Genomic DNA, 17,328 nt, shown 5'->3' with positions numbered 1-17,328 from the left:
CAGTTTTTATAGGAAAAACCTCTTCCCCTTACCCTGTCTGATGCCTCACATTCAGAAAGGTTCCTCCATGGCAGGGTGGAATTCTCCTTCAGCAGCCAAGTGCCCTCAGGAGTGCAGAAGCGATAAACTTGTCCATGGAGCACTGCCAAAGACAAGGAGGAAAAGAACAGACTTATTGGGGAGAAGAATAGAACAATTGCAAAGCCTAACTTAAACTCCCTCCTTACCTATCGCCTTATTACAGCTGTTCCTTCACCTTGCTCCTTTCCTGTAACTAACACTTCCATTAATTCATTCTCACAGCCACTGTACAGATTCCAAGAACAACATTACAAAAAATACTCCAAAGAGCTCACCAGCTGTTCAGCAGAAGAAACCACCTACAGAAATTGTAGGTTTTGAAATTGAAACCTACAGAAAACAAACCTCCGTTCAGTGAAGAAACTGTGTGTATTTTGTTAGCAGAAGAAATGGATCTAAACTGAAAGCCCAGATTCAAACAGTCCAAAACTTTAGGAAAGTTTAAACTTGACCTTTGTGGCTTAATTCTATCTGTAGTGAGTATTCATATGTGCAGGTTCCTGCCAAAGTCTCTCTGTACGAGCCATTGCAAAAGGTAACAGTGGCAACAGGGAACACACAAAAAGAATATCCTAAAATGATCACACAAAAAAGTGGATGGCTGTCCAAACCTCTGCTCTAAAAATTGAGCCATAAGTCTCTCTCAGCTACCCACATATTTTTCGCTAATGCAAGAAGAGTAAAACCATTAACAAATCAAGAGTCCTTCAGAGGCTGTTAGCAGCCTAGTGCTATAAAAAGAGAAGATTAAATGGCATAAAATAAAATGAAACTATATTGAACTACCAAAATAAAAGTAGGAAGAGGGGTGAGCTTTCAGATACACTGCAGTAAAGGGAACTTTTACCAGCACAAAGTCTTATCCACGTATTTAGAATATACTTCCTCACTATGGTATGCAAACACACTGGAAACTGAAAAATTACCCACAAACAGGTACAGCAGCAGTGCTAACTGCTTCCCAAATATTGTAGCTTGCCTCAATCTAGAGACACAACCTCTTGGTTGAGAAGGTACCATAGTTTGATCACCATGGCCAATTCAGCCCTTGGCCTCTGCTGAGACAGCAGTGTGACATGGGCATATATTCACTAGAAACTGAACTGAAAGCAGAGATTCATTTTATACAGGTCATCAAAAATCCTTTTTATTACAACTTTCACTAACTACCAGTCTGACCCAGATTGAATCTATATCCCATTGCCAATACACTGAGCAAACCAGTTCCCTACTTACTACAAACTAGAGCTGGACGAAACTCCATTTCTGTTCTGTGCTAAATTCTGACATTTAAAAAAAGAAAGTTAGTTCCAAACTGCAGCACAAAGTCAACATTTTCTGTGAAAGAAATTTAAACAAAAAATCATCTTGAGTTAATCGAAACATTTTGATAAAACCAAAGTGTTTCAATTTCTACTTTTTAAATTTTATTTTAAAATTAGGATTTAATAATTAATTGTTGGTACTATAAATGGTAAATACTTGGTAATTGGGATTGTAATAAGTATTGTAATTGGAAATTGATATTCTAATTGGCATTTGGTATTTTATTTGGTCATTGGTAACTGGTATTGTAATTGGTCACTAGAAATTGGCATTCTAACATTTTAAAATTGGTAACTGGTTTATCCTCTAGTAATTGGTGTTCCAACAACTAGTAATAGATAATTGGTTTAGTACTTGGTAATTAGTATCGTAGTTATATTATATTATTAGGGCTAAAAATTAATCACGATTAATCATGAGATAAATAGTTGTGATTAATCAGTTTTAATCACACTGTTAAACAATAATAGAATATCATTTATTTAAATGTGGGTGTTTTCTACATATTGATTTCAGTTACAACATAGAATACGAAGTTTACAGTGCTCACTTTATATTATTTTTTTGCAAATATTTATCTTTTTTACAGTGCAAACAAAAGAGATAGTATTTTTCAATTCACCTCATATAAGTACTGTAATGCAATTTCTTTATCATGAAAGTACAACTTCCAAATGTAGAGCTTTTTGTTACATAACTGCACTCAAAAACAAATGCAAAACTTTACAGCCCACCAGTCCTCTCAGTCCTACTTCTTGCTCAGCCAATCGCTAAAACAAACAAGTTTGTTTACATTTACAGCCATCAATATAAACAAACTTCTCTGAGATAAGTGTCTCTCTCTCTCTTTCTCTGTGTCTAGGAAAGTGACAGAAAAAGAGGAGGCCTGTGTACAGAATATATTTCATATTCATTAACCACTTAGTTTGAATGCTTTGTCATCCACTCCCTTTATTTAGAACCTGTGAAAACTATTTCCCTCAGAGGGGATGTTGCTACAGTGTCAGAGATTTCTTGTTAGGTGAATAGTAGTGAACATAAAGGGTTAATGTTCCTCAAGAATTAGTGGATGACAGATTAGGCAGATGAATTGCTACAGAGGACATTAATGTGAGCATTGAAGAACATCTCCAGTGCTACTAAATTTAATCCAGAAGTCAGAATAATGGCTGAATAAAGGAAAGCACAACACCAAAATGAGGCAAAAAGCTGATGAAGTAGAGACCCTGGGGCTAAAGTATGAAGGGACATATGGTCCAGAGATTCTGTACAATTCCGTCACTGTGTGGACCAATAGATAACAGACAACAGGGAATTAAACTATTAAACCAAAAAGTACAATAGGACAAGACTGTTAAGAAATAATCATCTGTTATAAAAAGAAATTCCACTATATTCCTGAAAAAGACTTGCTTGATGATAATTGACTTTTTTACAATGTTATTTTACATTCACTAGGGCTCGGTCCTGATGGCCATGAATTCTTATGCTTCTTACTGTCAGAGTCTAGTTGGGATGAAAGTTTAACCTCCAGATTTTAATTTTCCCCAACTCCATTCATGTGGCAGTTTAATTTTGATTTTCTTGTTATTGATCAAACCTCCTTTGCATCAAGCAGAATGGGCAGGAGAGTTTATTTCAGGCTGAAGCCCAGCTGTAAATTGGAGTATGTTCTAGTACAAGAAGTTCCAAGGTAACTGGAACTTCAAATTTGCCTTCAAAAAGAAAGTCAAGTGGCTCCTTAAGAACAAACATTTTCCATCTTAATTTGTCACATTAGTTTGTAATTTTTGCTTTTGTTACAGTGCAGGCACATGAATTTAAAATAAAAAACAATAAAATTTTTATAACAAATCAAATAATTTTCTAAACAAGAAGTAATTTTAAAACAAAACAAAAAAATCAAAAAGGTTCTGTTCTGATAGGGACAAAGTAGAACTTTTCAATCTTATCAAAATGCTTTGTTTGTTTGTTTTTAATGAATTTTCATCAAAATTGTTATGTTCCTGCAAAATGTTTCCATGATGAAGCAAAATTTTACATTTTTGACCAGCTCAACTACAAGCACTTTATAAAGTTGCTTTTCTCCCACTCTAGAGAGGTGAATGTTTATGTTTATGCACCTTTATTTCCTCCTCTGTGTTTCCCCAAGAACATCCACTTAAAGCTTTACAGCTCCTAGCTGTCACCTCTCCTGGGCTGAGATCCCATGTGTCTCACTCCCTCCTGACTGGGGGTTTTAAGGCTACACAGCTCCCTGCCTTACCCCACAATATTTCTAGCAAACCAGGCTGTCTATGGGTACATCTACACTGCAATAAAAATCTTGCAGCATCAACTCTCTGAGCATGGGTCAATTGACTCCAGCTCACAGGTTTAAAAATAGCAGTGTGGACATTCAGGCTCAGGCTGGAGCTCGGGCTCTGAGACCCACCCCCCATCGCAGGGTTTCAGAGCCAAGGCTCCAGCCTGAGCCCAAACGTCTACACTGAAATTTTACAGCCCTGCAACCTGAGCCATGCAAGCCTGAGTCAATTGACCCTGGCTCTGAGACTCAGTGCCGTGGTGTTTTATTATACTCAATAAGACTGGTGCCTGTGTTTTGCTTGCTCTCCAAGAGCTATGGCCCACGTACTGCCAGCAGTTACAAGTTACCACTCAAATCCTTCTAAACCAGTGTTTCTCAACCTGGGGGTTGTGACAGTTTTAGAGGGGTCGCTGGTATTGGGGGTGGCAAGAAAGGCAATTGCCTGGAGCCACAGGGGCGCCATGAAACTAAGTTACATGCCTCAGCCCCGTGGGGGTGGGACTCAGGCTTCAGGGGTACAGTAGTTTGGAAAGGTTAAGAACCACTGTTCTAAACAAACACATTTATTCTGAAGGTAAAAGCATTACAGAGAAATCTCAGAAAAATAATTTTAAAAATTGACACACGCTAAAAAGCTTACCAGAGGTCACCCCTAACTCCGACATAAGGCTCTAGTAGGCGTCAGTCCTTCAAACCCCACAACTGAGTTTTCCTTGTGGCTTATATCAGTCTTTATATCAGGAACCAGAACAAAAGCCCCATGGCAGTTTAAGATCAAGCTATTTATCAGAAGTCCTTTCTTTGTCTATTGGTCTCTGGAGAATCCAGTTTGAACCAGAATATGCAAGCCTCTCCAGGAATTGGTACCTTTCCAGAGGTCTTATAACCTGAGTGATTTGCCTTTGTCATCCTCTACTGTTTTCACTTCTGAGAAGAGCTGTGGTAACCCTTCCACAATGGAGTGCATACAGTCCCTAGCCCACAATGATATATCAGCCATTCATACTCTTAATACAATATGGTCCCCGCAAAGACATTGAAGGAAGTTGCCCTGTCTGTCACAGTTTAGATTTTGATTAGTGACTGGCATGGATTTCCAGGAAATAAACTACAACAATCTGGTACATGCAGTTCTCTTCGGGCCACCAAAGAGGCAGCACGTGTGGGAGGCATGAGGCTGTCAAAGGCTGCCAGACAGTGCATTGCCCATATAAATACAGTGAGAGTCTTGGACAGCAGCAGAGTAATTAGGAAAATCTGAGAGAGCCATGTGTGTGGTTTGGGGACGGGGGTTTGTCTTATTATGAATCTTTCACTTATCTGGTTTTATTTGATGAGAGGATCAGAATTTAGACTAGAATTTGAAGACTGTATATACACAGAGGCATGTTTACCTTGGATACAGGAGACTAGAGAAAGCACACCTTGTGCAGGTAACAGTATTGTTGTGCCGAGGACTGTGATTCCTGGTCAATATTGTGAATGGAAAAACAAGTCTCATCATCATGGAATCAGATTTTATTTAACAAATAGTTAAAAAGTAAACAAATTGCATCAGCACATGGTAGAATTGCTGCCACTGGCCATAATTTCAGTGCAGACTCACCCTGCATTGCATTGTTCTAGCCCCTCCTAACTGTTTAACTAGGTTTCCTAGAAGTATTAGGCAAGCAGCCAGCAACCACTCATCTCTCTGGCTGCCTGACTCCAGTACAGACAGCTATAGGCTGCTGCTTCAGCTATGGAACAGGCTTCTTGATTGGCAATTTGGAGGAGAGTCCAGATTATTTTAAAGCTCTTCACATTGCTATTCCTGCCAGACTGGTGACTGAGACACAGAACAAAACCAATGCATGCCAGGCTAACTTTGCCTCAGCCTATCTCCATAATGATCAGCAAGAAGAACCTTAAATGGAGATTGCAGGTCTTGTTAAAAAAATGTGTTTTGGTGCAAATCACTAACAGCACAAGGGCCAAATTCTGCCCTTGATTATATGAAAGCAGCTCCCACTGAAATCAACGCAGGTGCACTTGAGGCAGTACTTAGCCCTTCACATGTAAATGTTAAGAGAATTGAAAATCTGAGTAGGTATCCCATATTCATATTGAATATTTTTCATGGAACACCTGAGCTTTGCCACCCTTAAGGGGCACTAAAATATTCCTCCTGGTTAGTGCATTGCAATGTGCACATTTTATTTAGTTTGAAAAATAATTTTCTTCTTCACTGACTCACTAAATCACGAGCTCAAGCCTTTATGAAGCCTCTGCTGGATATTTTACACTGCTTAAAATGTCTGGCCTTTTCCACAGTTAATGCACAATCCTGAACCTGAGAAGTGGGAACCAATTTTAAAATATTTTGTTTTAAAATATATTTGTATTTGAAAGCTTTACATTCTACACATAGTGTTAGTAACTTTGGATTTAAACAAAAGAGCAATTCACCTTTAAGATGCTACAAGTTCACCTTTAAATTATTATAAAACTCTCTACTCAAGTCATTTACAAGATGAGGAGTTAAAACATGAGGTGACCAATGTGCACCCACAGGCCAATGGAGTCCCACAAAGAGGCTCAGGCTCCTCTTATCTTTAACACAACACACTGTGAGATGCAGAGACTATGAGACCCAGCATGTGATGAGCAGCCTTGACCCAAGCAGCTTGGTACAGAGCAAGTATACTATCTTTTTAAAAAGTTAGATCTAAATGGTGGTGCCCTTTTGCTTCTTCAGGATCCCATTTTTGGACTGTAATTATATAGAATTTAAGATCAAAAAGGGTATGTCTACACTGCAGCTGGAAGTTGTAATGCCCTGCAGGGGTAGATAGGCAACTAGCCCATGCCACCACCAGTTCCACAATGTCCACACAGCTATTTTTAGTGCACTAAACTCTCCTTGAGCTAGCACAAGCCTATGCCCAAGCCCACGCAAACCCCTGGATCTGAACTCAGGCGGCTACCCCGATCAGCCACTTATGCTGCAACATCCACACTGCTAATTTTACCATACTAACTCAATCAGAGCTCATATGAATGTCTACCCAGGCTGGGAATCACACTTCTGAAGTGCAGTGTAGACCTTTAATGTTTAAGCTCTCACAAAGAATGTGAAATTCTAGAATTAGCCACTGTCATGCAGACTCATTAAAACCCATAGTCAGTGTGGATGAAACTTTGATTTATTCAGCTTGCATGTTAAATGAGTTCACTCAGGAAGTTACAAAATCTTAGAAACAGGTGCTTAACAGATCTTGTTTGTTTGACTTGTGTCAATTTCACTTTATTAAATGTTAAAAGATATGATTGGTGCCTAAAATTCAAACAGTCCCTGAATGCTGCAAAAAGACTGAAAGGAGAGGCCAAGAGTTATAGATGAGAACTTTATTGTCAGTTTTCTTATTCCTGGATGAGCCCGTAAATCAAATCATCTACTATATCTTGCTAAACACATATATACATGGGAAAATATGTTCTCACATGCCAGGAGGCTCAGAAATATTTCATTAGCTAGCTCCTTTATGCTGGAAATAAAAACCAAACTAAATGCTTTCCCAGTTTAAAACAACCAACCTGATCTGCATTTTACTACAGCTGGGTGTCAAGCACAGTGTGAGATTAGTCACCCAATTGTCCTTTATGATAAATTACCACATCATTTATCTTTTAAACAAACTACAGCATGTCTGAATAAAAGTGGCTGGATAAGACAGGGAGAGACAGAGAGAGGAGACGTTGAGGCAGAGGAAAGCACAGAACAGGAGAGAGAGAGAGAGAGAGAGAGAGAGAGAGGAGCTTTGCCTCAGTGTTGCATGTGAAGTGCCATAAGTCTTTCCTTAGTAAATAACTCTTCTTAATTCCTAACAGGGGAAATGTTCTGGAAAAGGTAACAGTTTTCTTCGCAAGGCAGCAGTAACTTTGTAGTGAATAAGTAATAACAGAACAATCTGTGGCAGCAAATCAACTTGTTCCCTGATCAAGTGACTCGACCTTTGATGGGGAAGTCAATACATTTTATTGGAGGAATTTCCCCTCCTCTGAAAAACTTCTATCAGCTCATTTCTAGCTGGGTTTATCATTCAGTGTGGCCTAAGCACACAGCTCTTTGGATTCATATATTCAGTCAGTTATTTGCTGTGGATGTTGCTGTTTAAATGTCTCTCACTGTCATACTTGGTTTCCTTTGCAATAAACATGCACTAAGTCCAGGAATCCTGCATTTGGCTTTGAAGTCCAAACTGCAGCTGACAGCATGGAACCCATGAGCTCTCTCAATTTGTTGGAGAGCAGGAGGGGTTCCAGCTTTTACTGCAATCCTATTTACCCAGATATATATTAAGAACATAAGAAAGGCCACAATGAGTCAGACCAATGGTCCATCTAGCCCAGTATTCTGTCTTCTGACAGTGGCCATTGCCAGGTGCTTCAGAGGGAATGAATAGAACAGGTAATTATCAAGTGATCCATCCTGTCAGCCATTCCCAGTCTCTGGCAAACAGCAATCCCCGCCTCTCCTGGCTGATAGCCATAGATGGACCTATCCATCATGAAATTATCTAGTTCTTTTTTGAACCCCGTTATAGTCTTGGCCTTCACAACATCCTCTGGCAAGGAATTCCATAGATTGACTGTGAATTGTGTGATAAAATACTTCCTTTTGTTCATTTTAAACTTGCTGCCTATTTATGCTGGACTCATCATCAGAGTATCCTAAATTATATTCTTAGCTCCTTCACCAGAGATATTTAAAATTGGGCTGAATAGATGCTGAGGACCACTCTTCCATTGGTCAGTGGAGATGCAAATGATCATATAACCTAGTGGCTCCCAACCCATGGCCCGGGGTCCAAAAGTGGCCCATGGGGTCTTTCAAAGTGACCCACCACTCCCCTCCTGCTGGCTGCAGAAGGGAGCTGCTGCCTAAGGACCCAGGCAGAGCACGTTGTCACGGGGCTGTAAGACTGGTGCAGGCTCCTTCTGCATCCAACGGGACGGGAGATCAGCGCTCCCCTCCCCTGGCGCCAGCAGGGAGCATGGCAAAACACTCTGCCTGGGTCCTTAGGTGCTGGGGTCCCTGCTGGAGCCAGAGGAAGGGGAGCACTGATCTCTCTTCCCCCTGGCTGCAGAAGGGAGCCACTGCCTAGGGACCCAGATGGAACACATGGGGCTACAGGGCGTGTGTGGTTTCCCTCCTGCAGCCAGGGGACGGGAGATCATCAAGGAGTCAGCCTCCTCTTGCTGAACTCCTTCCGTCTGGCTGCAGTGAAGGGAGGGGGGACAGAGCAGCCAGGACCCACCATGCTTGAGGAGAGAGGCAGGACTCTAAAAATCAGTGCCTTCCAGTTTGGCCTGCACTTTGCCGGCCACCCATTGTGCTTAGCTGCCAGGCCATGTGCTTCAGTGTGTAGTGACAGTCACTCATCTACACTAGTGCTTTGTCTGTGAGTGTGTGACACACTGAGTAATTTGTAGCTGTAAAACAGTGAATGTAAAAATGAGCACAGTAGCATCAAAATGTTTACTTTAATTATGTAGTGATTTGTAGTCCTTAATAGTTAATCAATACATTTTTAGGAGTTGATAGGCTGTTGGCCCTTCAAGGTTATAAAAATTATATTTGTGGCCCTCAAGCCAAAAAGGTTGGGAACCACTGTATAACCGATAAGGAATTTCCCATCACGTACTTCTGGCTTTAAAGATCCAGTAAGGATTTGTTTTACCTTGAATCTTGTATTCTATTTATTCTGTCTGTATATTGTAAAGTTCTGCTGTGAAGGGATGGGTGATCAACAGAAATGAATCGTGCTGCCTGATCAAGAGGAGGTAGCTGTGGATAGGAAGGGCCTCCTCCACAGCTTCATGGAGCTCCGTGATAGAAGCTCACATAGAACAATGAATGTTCTAACTGGACTAACCCTGTTCCCCATCAATAGCACATCAGACTCCCTATATGTGGGGACACAGTCTTAGTTCCTCAGTGGATCTTGTATTTTATATACACACACACAATATTATTATACCCATTAACTACATTAAAAGACATTAAGGAGGAAAGTCAAGCACTTGAAAGTTAAGAAATGCCAGAATTAAGGTTGCTCATACAATGTTTTAATTCAGCCTTCTTGTCCATATATATCATCATTCAATTTTTAATTACATGATCATTCACTGTTTTCCCATATGACCCTCCAGCCTCATTCAATGCCCCAGATGGATGGTGCTCATGGAATGGGTAGCTATTCCATATTTCTTTTTTTTTAAATCACTCAGTGTGCGTCTCCAGGCCTTATTTAACCACCCCATACAACCTCTGCAGGGAACACAGAACTATTAATTTTCTCATGGACTTGTTTATGGTGCTCTCATTGTAGTATCTTAGTTTTTTACAAAGATCAATGAATTAACTTTCACAACACCTCAGTGAAGTGAGGTGGTATTACTATCATCCCTATTTGGGTATCCAGAAAATGAGGAATACACAGTGGGCACCTATGAACATTTCGGTTGAAGTGACTTGCCAGCATCACACAGGAACTCTGTGGCAGAGGCAGGTATAGATTCCAGTTCTCCACCACAGCATTCAATTGCCTAAACCAGAGAGCCCAAACTGGGGGGTGCGCCACTATGGGGAGGCATGGAGGAATCTTCAGGGGGTGCAGCGGAGCCTGAGCCAACCCCCACGGAGAGGTGGGGAGGAAGCACCACCCAGCCCTGCTCTGCCCCATCTCTGCTCCAGTCAGGCCCCTAGCTGCAGACTCGTCCTCAGCTCGACCCCAGGGATGCAGGTCCTTATTCACAGCCTGGACCCCACTCCCGATCGTGGCCCTGGGCCCACTTCTGGCCACAGCCTGGGCTCCAGTTAAAGTTTGGCAAAGTTATAACAATTGAAAATAGGATCTTAGAAAGTGTCAGGCAGCCTTAACTGTAGGTATTGCTACCTGCACGGACAGCAATTATGGGCAGGTACTAACACCTCCAAGACAAACTTAATTTCCAGCCTAACTTCACTAAATGCAAACCTATCTTACTGAAGTTTTCCATCCCACATCCTCAGCCTAAGGCTGGATTCTCCTGTGAGATTCTATACCCAGTGTATTCAGCATTCTCTGCCTTTCATCTCATCCATTCTTCATTGTTTGTATGTAACTAGCCTCTTTATGGCTTTGAGAGCTTCTTTTCTCCTGCTGAGGCTAAAATCCTCTCTTTAAACATCAAAATTCACAGCTAGTGACTGCTCATGTGTATAAACTTGGAAGGGTTTGTTGTCACTCATCCACAAGGGTGAGGACAATCTCACAGGAGTTTCCGCATTTGTATTTAACATGACAGAGATTGTTTCCCCACTTCATTAAGCCCCAGGGACAGTCATCAAGCAGGTTTTGTGCATGCAAGCCAGTTTTTGCTGTAAGAGCAATTATACCGATTGAGCACTTGCTCCTGTTTTTCCCTAACTCACCTCTTGTTATTCTGATTGTCAGAAAGCAGAGTAAATTAGCTCCAGAAAAAGAAGATAAAGCTGGCAACAAGCCAGCACCACTGTCATTATCTTCATGGAAGGAGCCATAAAACTGGGTTCCCTGGTAAACATACCACCTATAAGGACTTCCTTCTTTTTCAAACAAAATTTAAGGAGATGAATACAAATTCTAAAAGTCAACATTTGGAGTGTGTTTGAGGAGGAGTCTTTATTTGCCATACTTCCAAAGTAAGTGGCAGGATCTCTTGGTGGGGGATTTCACCTATCACAGAAAATTCACAGGGGGGATGTTCCCAGCAAAATATGAGAGGGAAAGGGTAACAATGCAGATAAATAAGAGAGCCTGTGTGCAAAGCTTAAAGGAAAATTGCAGCCATTTTGCACAGCCTAGCACTTCGAAAGTGTTTGAAACTGTTTTGAAATGAAGGAGGATTGGGTTTTGGTTTTCTAAAAAAATTTTATAAAATAAAACTATTACTTTGTATTTTTCAATAAATATTCTATAGTAACATGTAAGGAATCCAACAATAAAGATGAATAGCACAACCAATAAAAAAAGGCAAAGAGTTCCAAATTCATTAAATCCTGGGCAATCTATAGTCACACAAGATCTGATTCTGCTCTTACAACTATGTAACTTTGTCTGATTTCAATTGAGTTACTTTTGTTTTACATCAGTGAGATCAAAATTAGAATCTCTGTGTGTATGTGTATGTGAGAGAGAGTATATGTATGGCTCAGAGGAAGACAAACTCTTAGAATTCAATAGTATTTATCAGCAGTGTTTCAGTTTAAACTAAATTTACATAATTAAAACAATAATCCAGTCTTTGGGGCTTGGAAAGTCAATCTTCCAACTAGTTGGCAACTTTCAGAAAAGGAAAATGAACAGTTAGATAACAGCCTTAGTCCCTTTTCAGCAGATCACTTGCTATACATGATTAAAGCTAATGAATGGAATAACATTCTCTCCCCTGAATACCTAGCAAGAGCATACTTTGCTTCTATTAATAGCTGTAATAGTCCTACCATGTATATAAGAAAGTACTGACATTCCAACAAACATACTCATACCACGCTGGTGCAGTTGCCCTGAATTGAGACACACATATCCCTCCATTGTGTATCTGATAATGGAATTTCTGCTGGTTTATTCCAATAGTTCATATTTCTATCCTTGAAACAAGAGTCCCATATATCTAGAGTTTACTGTCTTATAAAGAGATGTAGGTTGATAAATAAAGTCAGAGATAAACTTCCTGTCTGTACATTATTTTTCATATTATTAGCAAAGTGAACTTGTTGATTAGATTGAGACAACTTTTAGTTCAGAGAAGGAAAAACAGGGTTACTTACCAGTAACTGTTGTCCTTTGAGATGTGTTGCTCATATCCATTCCAATATAGGTGAGTGCACACCCGCCACCATGCACTGGTTCCCGGAACTTTTTTCCCCTTATCAGATGCCGTAGGGTCAGCGTAGGCAACCCCTGGAGTACCACGCTCATGCCGCGGTACATGAGGCACTGCCAACCCTGCGGCCCCTCAGTCCTTTCTTTCTGCCGACTCCGACAGCGGGGATGGAGGGTGGGTGTGGAATGGATATGAGCAACACATCTCGAAGAACAACAGTTACTGGTAAGTAATCCTGTTTTCTACTTCGAGTGATTGTTCTTATCCATTCCAATATAGGTGATTAAATAGCCATACCTTGGAGGTGGGTAGGAGTCAGTGTCAAGCTGCTCTCATCAGTACAGCCCTGCCGAAGCCCGCGTCCTCTCTCGCCTGCTGCACGATGGCGTAGTGGGATGTGAAGGTGTGGACCAACGACCAGGTAGCTGCTTTGCAGATGTCCTGCAGGGGCCTCGTTCTAGGAAGGCCGCCGACGAGGCCTGGGCTGTGGTTGAGTACGCTGAAACAGCTCCTGGAAGCGGCATCTTCGCCTGCTCGTAGCAGCTCCTGATGCAGGCGGTGATCCAGGCGGAGATGCGCTGGTGGAGACAGGTGAGCCTTTCGTCCGGTCCGCCACTGCCACGAACAGCTGTGTCATCTTCCGGAATGGCCGTGTCTGCTCAATGTAGGCCAGGGCTCGTCTCATGTCCAGCGAGTGCCATCTCCGCTCCTCCTCCAACCGTGCGGTTTTGGAAAACACACGGGGAGGAAGATATCCTGGTTATAATGGAACTGGGAGACCACTTTAGACAAGATGTCTTTATACAAGATGGTGTAGTGGGGCTCCGAGGTTAAATCTCTTATCTCGGAGACCCTTCTAGCCAATGTAATGGCCACCAGGAAGGCTACCTTCCACAAGAGAACAAGCAGCGGGCATGTAGCCATGGGCTCAAAGGGGGGTCTCGTTAGTCTGGCAAGGACCAGGTTCAAATCCCAGGGAAGCACCGGGTCACAGACCTGTGGGTATAGCTTCTCCACCCCTTTGAGGAACCTAACTGACATAGGGTGAGAAAATAATGACCTCCCTTCCATCAGCTGGTGGAAGGCCGAGATGGCCTCCAGGTGCACCTTCAGGGAGGCCAGTGCTAAACCCTGGAGCTTCAGGTGGAGCAGATACTCCAAGATTGCCTGTATGGGCGAGCAGCTCAGCGGGACGCCCTGGGACTCCGCCCAACAGGTAAACCATTTCCACTTGGTGCGGTACACCACCTGAGAGGAATGTTTTCTGCTGCCCAGCAGAATCTGTTGGACCTGTATCGAACAGGCTCGCTCTCTCTCCCTCCGTCAGCCACAGAGTCTCCAGGCCATCAGGTGGAGGAAGTCCAGGTCCGGGTGCAGCAGGCAACCCTGGTCCTGGGAGAGCAGGTCATAATGCCTCGGGAGTGGCACTGATGGGGCGATGGACAGGTCCAGCAACATGCTGAACCAGTGCTGTCTCGGGCAGGCTGGGGTGATCAGTATCACGTCCGCTTTGTCCCTCTTGATTTTCAAGAGGACCTTGGGCAGGAGCAGAATGGGGGGGAAACGCGTACACGAGGGTCCCCATCCAGTCAATGAGGAACATGTCGGAGATGGAGCCCAGCTCGCGAACCCAGAGTGAGCAGAACCTCAGGCACTTCCTGTTCCAGGATGACGCAAACAGGTCCAGCTGTGGAACACCCCACTTGCGGAAGATAAAAGTTATCACCTCTGGGTGTAGTGACCAGTCGTGTCAGGGTAGAAATGACCTGCTAAGGCGGTCCACCTCATCATTCCTGACCCCAGGGAGGTGAGAGGCAGATATATGGAAGTCGTGCCTCACCGCAAAGTCCCAAAGTCGAATGGCCTCCTGGCAAAGGGCCGAAGAGCGTACTCCCCCCTGCCTGTTCATATAGAACATGGCTGCCGTATTGGACGTGAGGACCTGTACCATTCTGCCCCTCAGAGCCCCTGAGTGCTCAGGTCGCTGCTATTGTGGGCCTCCCGCCCCACATTCAAAGCTGCCGTAATGAGGGTGACCGACGGGGTGAGATCCCGGAATGGGACCCCTCTCAGAACTTCCCCGGGAGTCCTCCACCAGTTCAGGGAGGTCAAGACCTGTGGGGGAACTGTGACCACCCTGTTCAAGGAGTGCCTGGCTGGTGCATACACCGAGGCTAACCATGCCTGGAGAGGCTTGAGTTTGAGGCGAGCCAGCCTCACCACATACGTGCAGGCCGCCATGTGCCCCAACAGCTGAAGGCAGTGCCTGGCCGTTGTCGTGGGGGACCTGTGAAGTTGTTCAATTATGGCAGCCATCACCTTGAAGCGAGGCTGTGGGAGGAAGGCTCTGGCCTGGGTGGCGTCCAGGGTGGCCCCGATGAAATCTATACACTGCACTGGGGTGAGTGGACTTCTGCTCGTTTATGTGCAGGCCTAGTTTGGTGCATGTCACGCAGGTGAGGGCTAGACTGTTCTGAACATGGGCCCTGGACCTGCCCCGGATCAGCCAATCGTCCAGGTAGGGGAAGATCTGCACCCCTCTGCAGCGCAGGTGGGCTGCCACCACCGCCATGCACTTTGTAAAGACCCTGGGGGCGGACGAAAGGCCAAAGGTCAGGGCCGAGAATTGGTAATGGAAGCCAGCTACCATAAACCGGAGAAAGCACCTTTGCCTGGGAAGGATGGAAATGTGGAAGTACACATGCTTTAGATCGAGGGCAGCATACCAATCTCCCGGATCCAGAGCAGGAATAATGGAGGCTAGGGAAACCATGCGGAACCTGAGACGCCTAATAAACTTGTTCAGTCGTCGGAGACCTAATATGGGTCTCAGGCCTCCTTTTGCCTTGGGGATGAGGAAATATCTGCAGTAGAATCCCCTCCCTATTTCCTGGGGGGGGACTGCTTCCTCCCGAGGAGGAGGAAGGAATTCACCTTCTGCAAAAGGAGTTGTTCATGAGAGGGGTCCCTGAAGAGAGACGGGGTGGGGGGAGAATCTGCAGGGAAGGCTGTAAACTGAAGGGCATATTCCCTGAAAACTATGCCGAGGACCCAGCAGTCTGATGTAATATTCTGCCACTCGGCGTAGTAGGGTCTGAGCCTTTCCACAAACAGAAGTAGTGGATCCGAGAGAAGGGCATTGGTGCCACACTCAGACGCACCATCAAAATTGCCTCTTAGCATTGGGCCCTTTAGAGGGTCCCTGTTGGGAGGCCACGGATGACCCCAAGCGGTTGCTGCGCCCGAAGCCCCGATTTCTATCATGGCCCCTCCGGGGCTGAGATGACCTGAGCGATGGCCATGGGGGCGGTTGGGCCTGGCGCTGGGGTTGTGGCCGAGACTGGTGACTCGAGGCCTGGGTTATGTTTAGACCCAGCGACTGGAGCGTGGCCCTAGAGTCTTTTAGGGCATGCAGCTTCTCCGCTGTTTTATCAGAGAAAAAGGCCTGCCCCATCAAAGGGCAGGTTCTGGATGGATTGCTGCACCTTCTGGGACAGCCCGGATGACTGCAGCCACGAACACCGCTGCATGGCAATCGCAGAGACCATGGCTCTGCTGGCGGTATCCACAGCGTTGCTGGCGGTCTGCAAGGCTGCCCCAGCGACCGTGGCACCCTCCCACAGAACCGTTGCAAAATCCTCCACCTGGTCCTGGGGCAACCCCTCTGCGAACCTGCGCATTGAGTTCTAAAGGTTCAGGTTATACCGACCTAGGAGCGCTGGTGGTTCGTGATCCACAACTGAAGGGCCCCAGTGGAATATACCTTGCGGCCAAATAGGTCAAGTTTCTTATTATCCTTATTTTTTGGCGTGGTGCCTTGGCCACCTTGCCTAGCTTGTTGGTTGGCCCCGTCAACCACCAGGGTCCCAGGAGCTGAGTATATAGGAATTCAAACTCCTCGGATGGTACATAGTATTTCTTCTTGCTGCCCTTTGAGGTGGGGGCAACCGAGGCAGGGGTTTGCCAGACAGCCTTGGCCAATTTGAGGACTCTCTTGTGTACCAGCAGGGCCACTCTAGATGGTCCCGCCAACCCAGGTATCCCAAAGAGGGGGTCCTCCTCCTCGGAGAGCTCCTTCATCTCAGTGTTCAGGTTGCTGGCCACCCTCTTAAGGAGCTCTTGATGGGCTCTGAAGTCAGGGAGGGGCACCTTATGATCCCTGGTGGCCTCCTCATCGGGGAAGAGGAGGAGGATTGTGGAAGGGGCCCCGTGGAGGGTCCTTCCTCAGGGTCCGATTACTCCTCCGAGAAATGGCCCTTCGCCGGTTGGCTCGGTGTGGGGGGGTACCGGGTGTGCTACTGAAGATGGGATAGATACAGTGCCCTGTCCCGTCTGTGCCCTGCATGGGCCCCAGTAAGGCCACTGCCACGGTCCTTGCGACCAGCCCAGTACCGGTATCGGTGCCGGCTGTGGTGCGGCGGTGCGAAACTTGCACTTGCGGGATCCTAAGCCACTAGAGCGGTGCCAGTGGTGCCTGGGGCTCCTGCTCGCCTTCGCCGGGGACCTGCCCCGCGACGACCCCAATGACGTGGAGGAGCGTTGGTGCCATCGCAAACGGTGCTGATGGGTGGAGTATGGCTCGACAAGTTTGAGGAAGACGACCTCTGTCTCGGTGCCGAGGACTTCCGGCATCGCTTCCCCTTCGAGGACCGGGAGCAGTGCCACCCATACCACCTTGGTGCCGAGCCCGACTCCGAAGATCGCAAGCGGTGTCGAGTCAT

General features: G+C 45.0%; 1 protein-coding gene across 1 annotated transcript in view; it reads right to left on the bottom strand.

Moving 5' to 3' along the window:
• The window catches only part of GLP1R (glucagon like peptide 1 receptor), a 118,382-nt gene that overhangs the window by 34,840 nt on the left and 66,214 nt on the right, over positions 1 to 17,328 (bottom strand). The window contains exon 4 of the mRNA XM_067565374.1: positions 33 to 142. Within this exon, the coding sequence (XP_067421475.1) occupies positions 33 to 142 (110 nt within the window). The remainder of the gene's footprint in view (positions 1 to 32; positions 143 to 17,328) is intronic.

This window comes from Emydura macquarii, unplaced genomic scaffold (assembly GCF_026122565.2).
Source record: "Emydura macquarii macquarii isolate MOO-44397 ecotype Brisbane River unplaced genomic scaffold, CSIRO-AGI_Emac_v2 contig_2676, whole genome shotgun sequence".
Lineage (NCBI taxonomy): Eukaryota > Metazoa > Chordata > Testudines > Chelidae > Emydura > Emydura macquarii.
Note: the sequence above shows the minus strand (reverse complement) of the source record. Positions and strands in the feature narration are given on the sequence as shown.